Source organism: Otolemur garnettii, unplaced genomic scaffold, assembly GCF_000181295.1.
Source record: "Otolemur garnettii isolate 467f Iridium unplaced genomic scaffold, OtoGar3 scaffold00018, whole genome shotgun sequence".
NCBI classification, from domain to species: Eukaryota; Metazoa; Chordata; class Mammalia; order Primates; family Galagidae; genus Otolemur; species Otolemur garnettii.
This window is the reverse complement of record NW_003852413.1, coordinates 24054753-24066637: the sequence shown is the minus strand read 5'-3', so window position 1 is coordinate 24066637 and position 11885 is coordinate 24054753. Positions and strand designations below refer to the sequence as shown.

At 47.5% G+C, this 11885-nt stretch overlaps 1 protein-coding gene across 1 annotated transcript; it reads right to left on the bottom strand.

Moving 5' to 3' along the window:
* Positions 1-150: 150 nt before the first annotated feature.
* Positions 151-11885, bottom strand: GSDMB (gasdermin B). Its single transcript, XM_012802907.1, has 9 exons — positions 11648-11885; positions 7265-7433; positions 5283-5520; positions 4202-4286; positions 3775-3813; positions 1575-1762; positions 1342-1480; positions 872-969; positions 151-451 (listed from the first exon to the last, which is right to left on the bottom strand). Exons 1-9 carry the CDS (start codon positions 11883-11885, stop codon positions 311-313), a joined length of 1335 nt encoding a protein of 444 aa, XP_012658361.1. The 3' UTR covers positions 151-310.

Below are 11885 nucleotides of genomic sequence, written 5' to 3'. Positions count from 1 at the left end.
CCGGGCTGGGGATTCGAACCCGCTACCTTAGGTGTACGTGGCTGGCGCCTTAGCCGGTTGAGCTATAGGTGCCGAGCCTCAATCTTCAACTTTTAATCAGAAGTTCAAGCATAAAATCTAGGCTGATTTTGAACATTAACATATAGAGAATGAGAAGTATCAAAGGATGGTCAGAGGCTTGTATTAAAGAGTTCCTGCTGATGAAAGATGGTAGTGATGGTAGTAGCCATGAGGATGGGCTGAGGATGGGCTGAAGATGGGGAGGGAAAAATGCAGAAGCCTGTGGGGAAAATGGTTAGGCCTTTTGTGATTAGGAAGAGACAGAGGTGTGCTCCTTAGACAGCTGCAGCAGAATGGAGACAGCAACATAGAGAGCACACAAGTCTGATGCCTCCGTGTCCCAGCTCATGTCATGAGGATTGCTGGCCTGATTATTGAAGATCTGCTCCACCTGGAAGGAAGGAAATCCACCAGCCTGTGAACGCGGTGAATAATGATATACCACAAATGGCAAATATTTGGCCACAGTCCTGAGCCCACAGGGAGATGTACTCATCCATCATGGCACTCTTTCTTACATAGCATGGAAAGCCTCATACGCTCTCAGCATAATGGCAAGCACTCCTAATGAATCCACACTGACACTCAAGGTCATACCAGCTAGCATTTTGGGACTAACCACTTTCCACCCCATAGGCAAGCAGCAGAGCCTAAAGAATCCACTCAGATTATCCTGGCAATGGTGCATCCAGGGAATTGTCACAAACCAGCCACATGGATGTGAGCTGGCAAAGAACTATGGAGTAAGAAGGGACTGTGTCGTGGGACTTCTGGATCCCTTCAGAACGTAGGCACTCACTTCCACTGTTACCGTGGTCCTCAGCCCAGGCTGTCTCACCTGATCCTTCAACTGAGGCAGGATCCTTTTCTTCAGGGCCTCCACCACAAACTGCTTCTCCTCAGGTAGCTCTGGGGGCAAAAAAAAAAGAGAAGGTGGTTGGCAGAAAGGAGAGACACGTGGTGGGACAGGGCTTCAGTAGCAGATCAGGCCCAAGACACTGCATCATCAGAAGGTTCCAGAGAGCCCCTGGGAGTGCTAGATGAGAGTTATTCTAAAACGGGCTCCTGCTGTGGCTCCTGTTCTCCTCCCTCCTGGCCTGCAGGGGGGTGGGGGGGGAGCACCCCTCAATGCCTGGCCTGAGGGAAATGAGTAGTATCTGAAACAAGAGGGAACATCCCTGACAGGATACAGGGCAGTGTGTACCCCCGTCCTGAGATTTGATTCTCCACAGGCCTCTCTGCTCAGCTCTTCCTACGCCTTGTAGCCAAACCCTTCCTTACCTATCAAGGCATCCAGGAGGTCCAGAATGGTTTCGGCAGGCGCTTTCAACAAGATCCCAGCAGTATTAAAAAGGCTGCTTAGCAGAGGCCCTGATGAGCCTTCCATCTGCAGCTCACCAGAGACCAGGGTCTCAAACACCTGGGGTGGGGAGATGGGGAAGCTCAGCACGCATCTCCCTGGCAGGTTACCCTCATTGAGCTGACTGTCCCCACCCCGTCTCAGGGTCCCTTACTCTTTCCTGTAGATCCTCCAGATGCCCATCCTCGCTGAGGCACTGCATTAGGGAGCTTAGCACCTCTTTTTGCTCCACCTCAGTCAGATCATGGAGACCGCTCACCATGTCTTCCACCCTCTCCTTTATGTTGCTGGGATCCTCCAAATGCAAGGGCTTTGTGGAATCGTCTGACTCCAAGGACCTTCCTGTAGAGGCAGCAATTAAGAACCTGGCCTACCCAGCCCAAAAGGCTCTATTCCTGGCTCGGTGCCTGTGGCTCAAGTGGCTAAGGTGCCAGCCACATACACCTAAGGTGGCGGGTTCGAATCCAGCCCAGGCCCGCCAAACAACAATGACGGCTGCAACCAAAAAATAGCCGGGCATTGTGGCGGGCACCTGTGGTCCCAACTACTTGGGAGGTGGAGGCAGGAGACTCGCTTGAGCCCAGGAGTTGGAGGCTACTGTGAGCTGTGAAGCCACGGCACTCTGCCCAGGGGGATAGCTTGAGGCTCAAAAAAAAAAAAAAAAAGGCTTTATTCCTAAGGCTCCATTATTTGTCTGCCTATCTATCCTCTGGAGACCACCTCTCTGTGTCTTTCCTTCTTCCAAACTTTTCCTATTAAAATGAAGCACCCTTCTTCCCAGACATCTGCCATCATTGCTTCCCATGGACCCCACTTCCATCTCCCCACTCATCCCCAATGGAGTCCCAACTCCAAATTCTTCTCCACCTCCAGGAAAGAAACAGAACTTGGTTATTTTGTCCTTGCCATTCAAAATGGAATCCTCAGGCCACACTAGGAGTAATGAGGGTTTAGAGAAAGTGAAAACTGGAGTTCCCAACCTTGACTGCGTGGGAACCACCTGGGAAGTTATTACACATCCAATGTCCAGGCCTCACCCCAGACCAATTCAGTCAGAATTTCTGGAGAAAGGACTCAGATGTCACTAGGTTTAAAGTGCCCTTGGTGGGCACAGTGGTATGCACCCAGAGTCCCAACTGCTCCAGAGGCCAAAGCAGGAGGATTACTTGAGCCCTGGATTCAAGACTAGCCTGGGAAGCATAGACCCCCCCAATCTCTAAAATCAATAAATGAATAAAGTTTCTAGGTGATGTCAATTTACAACCAAGGAGAACCACCATGTTTAGAGGACAGACACAACCTCCAGACTAAAGTTGAAGCCTGCTGGGCATTGCCCCCCGTCCATACTCACTCAGCTGACCCCACCGGAGCACTTAGTAGTCCTAAGCCAGGTGGGCTCAAGGGTGGAAGGGTGCAGCCACCCTGAATATACTTGGTAACCATTCTTACCTAAACAGGATAAACCACCATCCTTCTCTGCGAAGAGAGGAAGAATTATTTCAGAGAGTCTTCAGGTCACCTCTAGCCCCTCCATAGACATTTTCTTTGCAGTGATGGAAATTTTTATTTTGCACTCTGAGCCCTTACTGCCCATGCCAGAGAGCCTGCATCCTCATTTTTGCATATAAATTGAAAAACTCTAAACTGACAGGCCCCTTCCCCTCTCCTCAATGACAGGCAGCCAAAGGATTATGCCCAGACAACCCAAGAAGAAACCAAAGCCCAGAGAGAATACGACATATACTCGGTCACCCAGCAAATTTGGTTAGACCTCTCTCCATCTCTTCCCAATGCCTCTTAGGCAGTGTAACCCTGCTGAGATCCAGGGAAAAACATAGAAATTCCAGAAGAAGCCACATTCAGAATCACAAGGACCTTCTAGTCTAACCCCTTTATTTTAAAATCAGGAAAACTGACTGGGGAGGTGTAAAGCTAATGAGTAGCAGAGTGGAACCCTGAGACCCTAACACCATCCAACTCCAGACTAGTCCTTGTGTCACAGCCAGTGCTGTCATGTCAGAACTGGCCAGGTAATTCAATTGTGCCTCCTGGGCCAACCAGCCTTCAGTCAAGGCTGGGAGCCAGGATCCAGCAGACTGCCCGGCACAAAGCAGGACAGAGTTGTCTTTGCTTTGGGAACAGCCGGGAAACTCTAGTCCAACATTTAATCCAGATTCCTGCTCCAGCAGGCAGATTTTTCTCCTGCCCTTACCATGGTTCCCACATCTGGGTGCATCCTACCATATTCTTAGCCCTAACGACTCCATACTTCCAGGTCACCTGTCATGCTCTTTTTAAAAATAGTATCCTGGCCATTCTGAAATGATAAAGGGGAGGATCCACAGCTCACTCACCTTCTGGAAAGGATTTTGTTTTGTCCCCGAAGTAAACACCTAAACCAGCACAGAGATGAGAGAGACAGAAAGACAGAAAGAAGTTATTAGACCAGTTTTCTTTCTGCAGTTTCCCTTTTTCTGTCCTCAACCAAAGGAAAAAAAAAAAAAAGGCAACTATGAAATAGAATTAACCCCTCCAGGGAAAGGCTGGTGCCATGGTGAGGCATATCCTGGCTCAGCCAGGTCCAGGTCCCCAGGTTGAAGTATGGAGCTTCATCCTTCTTCCCAGCCCTGAACCCTCTTCCCTGGAGCCCACCCCACCCCCAGCCAAGCTCACCAGCCACCAGCCACCCACCCTAGGCTGACACGGAGCCTTCCTGAATCCACCTCCACCCCACTCATGTGCTCAGGGCTCCCCATCTTGCTCCCACCAGGCCTTGCTTACTCATCCTCTCCGTGTTGGGAAAAACGAGCTGCTTTACTCGATAGCCCACAACCGACTTGGGGGGGATGGTCACTTTCCCTAGATTCTAGGAAAAAGGAGCTTACATTGATAGATCCCCAAACACTTCACATGGTTTTATATTTTGGAGACAAGGGTCTCACTTGGGCACCCTCGGTAGAGTGCTGTAGCATCACAGCTCATAGCAACCTCAAATTCTTGGGCTCAAGTGATTCTCTTGCCTCAGCCCCCTGAGTAGCTGGGACTATAGGTGCCCGCCACAATGCCGGGCTATTTTTGGAGACCAGATCTCACTCTGGCTCAGGCTGGTCTCAAACCTGTGAGCTCAGGCAATCTACCCACTTTGGCCTCCCAGAGCACTAGGATTACAGGTGTGAGCCACCATGCCTGGTCCCTTTACATGGTATCTTGCCTGATCTCCCAAATAATCCTCTGAGGTAAAAACTTGTATCCCCTTTTTACAGAGAAGAAATCTGAGACTCTGAGAGACTAGTGGTTAGTAGATGAGTCAATCTCACAGTTAAGAACAGTGGCAGAGCTGAAATTTGAACCCACATCTGAGACCAAAACACATGTTGCCACTGTTCAGTCAAGGAATGTTTACTGAGCCTCGCTTTGTTCTAGGTACTGTGCCCCTGACCTCTTGCCTTCTAGAAAGAAAGGCAGACAATGAACAAGAAAATACACCTGTGGAATTATGAACCTTGGGAAGTGCTCTGAAAAAAATGAAAAGAGACTACCCAGTAGAGAGTAGTGAGGCCAGATGGAGTGATGCCACTCACCCTTCCTGGGGCAGGAAGGCCAAGGAGCAGCCATGGCTGCTTAGAGAGGTCTGAAGGAAGAGCTGAAGAGTCTAGAGCAGTGGTTCTCAGCCTTCCTAACACCGCGACCCTTTAATACAGTTCCTCATGTTCTGGTGACCCCCAACCATAAAATTATTTCTGTTGCCACTTTATAACTGTAATTTTGCTACTGTTATGAATCGTATCTGATATGCAGGGGTCGCGACCCACGGGTTGAGAACTGCCAGTCTCGAGTTTGGGCTGACATCCCCTTGACCTACAGGAAGTGGCCAACGCTGGCTGGTTGGCCCACAATCCCTGCCTCCCAGGATCATTAGCTGTTCGTTATGTTCATAGTCGATACTGCCCTGAAAGATCTGACTCTGAAGTTTATATTGCTTTTTAGGGTTTGTCAGGAGTTGCTTCTTTGTTGTCTCCAGAGTTTCCGTTACCAGATACAAGTCTGCCCTTGTTGCACGAATTGATTGAAATGAAGGGGGCAGTCCCCTTTTCAGCTTCCTGTTCAGAAGAGATGGGAGGTCAGCTCACAGGGACCCACCTCCCAGTGACACCTTCCCCTCTCCGTAAACCAGTTTCAGCGCCCCATCGCAGTTTACCCTGGGGAGAAGGGTGAAGAGTGGGAAGAGAACTCACTAGCATTTATGGATGATTACAACGTGCCAGCACTGAGATACTTCACACACCATTCTGTTTCACCCTCACCATAATCCTAGGAGGTAGGCAGAATTACATCCATTTTTCATGGATGAAAAATGACAGGTTGTGAATGGTCCAAAGTCACATAGTAAATGTACAGCTAGGATTCAAATCTTAGTTTATGTAACTCCAAAGTATGAGCCCTTCCCATGATATTGCGATAGGAATTGCTGAGCCCAAAACACTCCCTTCTCTGACAAAGGGCGCCAGCTCCTTGCTCTGGTCCAAGCCGCATGGCCTGCCCCTGGGTTCATGAGGCATCTGATTCCATAATGAAATTCATTTCATAACTTAATACAGTATGATGGAGTTTCTGCTATTTGCAACTAAAAGATCTCATGGGAAGACATCCATGTCTTTCTCTGATAAGTTTCTCCTACCCATATACAGACACCAACACCCTCACCCGAGAAACAACAGGCATTCTATTCCTTTTCTTTCTTTTTGAGACAGAGTCTCACTCCATTGCCTTAGGTAAGTGAGTAGGCATCATCATAGCTCACGGTAACCTCAGTCTCTTGGGCGCAAGCAATCCCCTTGCCTCAGCCTCCTGAATAGCTGGGATTACAGGCACCCACCACAATGCCCAGCTAGTTTTTATACTCTTAGTAGAGATGGGGTTTTGCTCTTGCTCAGGCTGGTCTCAAACTTCCAAACTCAAGCAACCGACCTGCCTTGGCCCCCCAGAATGCTAGGATTTCTAGAAAAAACTGAGCTGCCTTAGAAGGCTTCTCCCCAGCAATACTGCAGTGGGGAGGGGTAGTTCAAGGAACCAGTAAAATCTTACCATAAGCTCAAGTTTTTAATTCAAAAAGAGAAAGAAAAAGTACCCACCCCACTCAAGGAGAGCTAGCCTGGGAGAAATGTGGAACACCTTCCCTGAGCCATCCGTCAGTCCCCAACAGTCCTGGCTGAGGAACACCAGCACCAACAATAAAACCATTGCTGAGGGGACAGCCAGGGATGCTCCCTTAAGTTGGAAGCACCATGTCCTCTGGCTGTCAGAATCCCCCTAGTATTTGATTCATGCCACCTCGATGGGGTGGAGTGGTGGCACTCTCTACACAGGAAAAGCTCTAAGAGGGGTGCTTTGATTTCACTGCGTGCTGGGGTCAGTACAGAGGTTGGTAAAGTCAGTCCCTTGTCACGAGTCACTCCCAGTCCAGTGGAGAAGAAAGACATGGAAACCACGGATGTCCCCTCAAGGCAGAATGACACAAGCACAGAATGCTGATCTAGGCAACTCAGTATAGGAGAGCAGAGGAGAGTAAGATCTTAAAACCAGCAGGTTTGTCCAATTGAGAGTAATTAATCTCCCTGGAGGGTAGCAGGGATGTGAGCGAATTGGGGGTATCAGAGGGTTTCCTGGAGGCTGCTCTGGAAGAAGGAGAAGCCTTCCTGAAGGGAGAGAAGAGGCAGGTTTGAGCAAAGGCGCGGGAGTGAGAGGCTGCACTAGGGAGCTGGCGCCCCCACTCTTAGGTCCCCTGGTGCCCGAGATGGACCTTCCCCCTTCTCCCTCCCCACTAATTCACAACTCCAGTCTCACCTGTTCTGAAGAGTATTCAGATATTGCTGGGATATCTGGTTCTTCAGAAGCTCGGTTTTCCACTTATGAGACACCTGGAAGCTGCCTTCGATTTCTATTCCTTTCCATTTCACGGTCAGCTTTCTCTTTGAGTCCACATGGTCCTCCATTTGGAACTTAGACTTTTGACCTTGGAAGTGAAGGGTAAATAAAAGTTCACACTGAAGCTGACCCAAAAGATCTGTCTCGGAAAACCCCGCTTAGAGCAGCCCTATCCTAGAATCCGGGCCACCATCCCCCTGCCTTCAGAGGAAGCGCTTTACCAGAGGCAGAGTCATCATGGGCTCACACCTTCTCGGACTTGAACCCCCTCCTCCTCCTTGTTACCAAATGACCTTGGGTGAGTCACTGAACCTTTTTTAATTTGTTTCTTCATCTATTGAAGGAGAATATTAGTAGTGCCTACTTCCTATGCTTAGGAAAATTAAATAAAATAATATAGTTAAAAATGCCTGGCACTCACGCTAAGTGTCCCATAATTAGGAGGTAGTCCTATTTAACTATTCGAGAGGCCAAAATGAGGCGAGGGAAAGTAAAGCAAAAGTAGTAAGAGCCCCCATGATTTGAACACTTTCTATGGGGGAAACAGAAAGTGTCCACTGTTCATATGAATCAGGCAGGTGTAAAACAAGGCAATCCTGCAAAGCCGCCCACTCACATGGACACTGCCTGACAGATCAGACACTAATAAGGGGCTTGATTCTGAGTCACTGCTGCCTGGGGTTAGTGGAAGGCGTGTGGGTGTGCAGAAGGGGCCAGTGTCTTTCTCTCAGACCTCCCAAGCGTGAGTGGAAAGAGGACCCAGAGCTCCTACTGCTAGATTTTGGAGGCAGTCTAGATTTCCAGAGAAAAATCCATTTTGAAACTGGTAGAAACATGGCAGAATTGGAAATAGTGCCTGAAACCAGCACTGTACGTGTGATACTAAAATCTTAGGGCCCACTTCTTTCTTGAGAAGTGTAAAAGAGAGAAAAGAAGGGCGGCACCTGTGGCTCTGTGAGCAGGGCACTGGCCCCATATACTGAGGATGGCAAGTTCAAACCCAGCCCCGGCCAAACTGCAACAAAAAAAATAGCCGGGCGTTGTGTCAGGCACCTGTAGTCCTGGCTACTTGGGAGGCTGAGGCAAGAGAATCACTTAAGCCCTAAGCCCAAGAGTTGGAGGTTGCTGTGAGCTGTGTGACGCCACAACACTCTACCAAGGGTGATAAAGTGAGACTCTGTCTCTACAAAAAAAAAGAGAGAGAGAAAAAAGAAAAAGAAAAACTACATACACAAAGAATACTGTATAGAAAAGGGGGGGGAAAGACTAGTTTTGCAGTGGAGGAACCTGACAAATGTCACCTCAGCCAAGTGATCGAGGTCAGCATGGACAGTGGTGGTGAGTCAGGTTGATAGCATGTCCCCTTAATATGAAGCGATAAGAATGGCATTTCACTTCTGTGGTCTTCCTCCCCAAGACCCAGAACCCCATGGGGAAAAGTCAGACAGATTCCTATAGAAGGAAATACAATATGCCCGACTGTACTGCTCACAACCACCAAGGTCATCAAAGACAAGGAAAGTCTAAGAAACTCTCACAGCCAAGAGAAGCCTAAGGAGACATGACAAAAACATAATGTAGTGTCCTGGACGGGACTCTGGAATAGAAAAAGGACATTAAGCACTAAGATAATATGAATAAAGTATGGACTTTAATTTAAAAAAAAAAAAAACCTATGCACACTTTAACCACACCATCAGCACTACATAGTTAAAAAGTAAAGAATACATTTGAATGACTGGGGAAGGTGCCTCATGCCTGTAATCCTAGCACTCTGGGAGGCCAAGGCAGGTAGATTGCTTGAGATCAGGGGGTTGAGACCAGCCTGAGCAAGAGCGAGATCCTATCTTTATTAAAAATGGAAAAACTGGCTCAGCACCTATAGCTCAGCAGCTAGGGCGCCAGCCACATACACTGGAGCTGGTGGGGTCAAACCCAGCCCGGGCCTGCCAAACAATATTGACAACTATAATCAAAAAGTAGCCAGGTGTTGTGGTGGGCACCTGTAGTCCCAGCTACTTGGGAAGCTGAGGCAAGAGAATTTCAAAGCCCAAGAGTTGGAGGTTGCTGTGAGCTATGACACCACAGCACTCTACCAAGGGAGACATAGTGAGACTCTGTGTCAAAATAAATAAATATATAAATAAAAATAGAAAAACTAAGCAGGCATGCAGGTGCCTGTAGTCCCAGCTACTCAGGAGGCTGAGGCAGGAGGATCACTTGAGCCAAGAATATGAGGTTGCCATGAGCTATGATGATACCATCTGCACTCTACCCAGGGTGACAGAGTGAGACTGTCTCAAAAAAAAAAAAAAAAAAAAAAAAAAACACATTTGAAAAGGGAGCAGATCAAGTTGCTGAAAATCAATTCAAATTCAACTAACTTTATTGTAAGGATTTTCATTTCAAGTTTGATTTCACCTCTGCCTCTGAATTTTTATACACAAACAGATAGGCTTTTCCTTCAAGGAAGCTGACTGACTTAGTCAAAACTTTCTCTAGATTTAGAGAGAGTCCCTGAAGAGTAATATGATCATGACAAAACTCCTAGTCCCTGATTAAAGTATTTTTCTTTATTCAGTGAATTTGATCATTTGGCAAACATTTTTGGAGAACTGCTTTTAGAATCTTTGAAAAATACTAACTTGAAATTTCTCCTTTAGTCTCTTACTAAACCCCTCTTGTGGAAATACCCACCACCTCCAAGTAATCTGGATCCTGCTCTTGTCACTTAACAGCAGTGTGTGGCACATGGCAGGGACTCTGAAACTGTTCAGAGGTACTGTTAGAACTATCTACCATCTCTCAGTATGAGACCCAGTCAAAAGAAACGGGCTGTATCAGAGAGGTCTAAGCCATGACACTTCTGACCACTTCTAATATTATGGATTTTTTTTACATTATGAAATATGGTGAATACGCCTCACCACATTTCACCAAATAAGGTCTCCAAGAGAGGGTTCAATACTTATCCTGGGTCTTCTGAAACATACCCCACAAACCCCAGGAATACTGAGATCAGAGGCAGAGGGAGTGATTAATTGACTCTTCTAAAAATCCCTTCAAGCCCTTAGGGATTTCTGCTCCTTAGCCACTTCCTTTCAGTCATGTATCCAGAAAATAAGAAAGGATAATAATCCTGCAGCCACCACCAGAATGATCGGAGCTTACTTTTATTGAGTGCTCCTTTTATGCCAGGCACCATGATAAATAATTTATGCAACTTATTCTTATTGGATTCTTACAAGAGTCTTCTAGAGTTGACAGATGAGGAAACTGCAACTTACAGAGGTAAAGCAACTTGTCCAGATGTCATTCAGCTGGTAAGAGGCAGGCTTTAAAACCAGGTGTCTCTAGCTTTAAAGTCTGTATCCTTTCCTAACCATTAAGGAAACTGCCTCCATTTATATGCCCATTTAGATGATAAACACATAAACACTTGAGAAGAGCTCAGCTAATTTATTTATTTATTTATTTATTTTGAGACAGAGCCTCAAGCTGTCCCCCTGGGTAGAGTACCGTGGCATTACAACTCACAGCAACCTCCAACTCCTGGGCTCAAGCGAGTCTCCTGCCTCTGCCTCCCAAGTAGCTGGGACCACAGGCGCCTGCCACAACGCCCGGCCATTTTTTGGTTGCAGCCGTCATTGTTGTTTGGTGGGTCCGGGCTGGGGATTCGAACCCGCCACCTTAGGTGTACGTGGCTGGCGCCTTAGCCGGTTGAGCTATAGGCGCCGAGCCAAGCTCAGCTAATTTAAAAGCACATTATTTATAAAGAGAAAAAATGGGAAAGGAAAACTAGGAATCATTTCCAATATAAATAAATCTCCACTTCCTCCCTTCACCTCCCCCTATGCAGCTCTTTTGTGCATTTCATAAATTAGGGTGTGGGGACCTGTTCCACAGTTTCTTTGGGGGTTTTTTGTTTGTTTATATGCTTTTTGAGACAGAGCCCCAAGCTGTCACCTTGGGTAGAGTGCCATGGCATCACAGCTCACAGCAACCTCCAACTCCTGGGCTTCAGCAATTCTCTTGCCTCAGCCTCCCAAGTAGCTGAGACTATAGACACCTGCCACATTTTTTGGTTGCAGTTGTAATTGTTGTTTGGCAGACCCGGGCTAGATTCAAACCAGACAACTCTGGTGTATTGGCTGGCACCTTAGCTGCTTGAGCTACAGGCACCAAGCCCACGGTTTCTTTGTTGATGGTTGACCTGGATTGTGACAATGGGGAATTGAGAAGGAGATGCAGTACAGTGGGCAAGGCCTCCCAGTGGCCATCTCTCATTCACCTTATACTGACCTTGGCATGCAGAATCCAGTTCATCAGACAGACTTTCACCCTCCTCTCCCTCCAGTATGTCAGCCAAAGTAAGGTCTGTCTTGTAGTACCGACTTCCCAGGAAAGTTCTTTTCTTCCTCACCAACCAGAAACAGTGGAATCTATCAGCATCACTGATGCTTCTGACAGGAATCATATCCCCTCCAGAATCCATCTCCTGGACCACAGATCTTGTGAATTCCTTAAATGCACTGGGCAT

Coding starts and splice junctions, on each gene's coding strand:
- GSDMB (XM_012802907.1), bottom strand. CDS start 11,885: ATGCCCAGTGCATTTAAGGAATTCACAAGATCTGTGGTCCAGGAGATG. Junction 7,434..11,647: donor ACTGGATTCTGCATGCCAAG/GTCAGTATAAGG, acceptor TTCACTTCCAAG/GTCAAAAGTCTAAGTTCCAA. Junction 3,814..4,201: donor TCCCAACACGGAGAGGATGA/GTAAGCAAGGCC, acceptor GTGCTGGTTTAG/GTGTTTACTTCGGGGACAAA.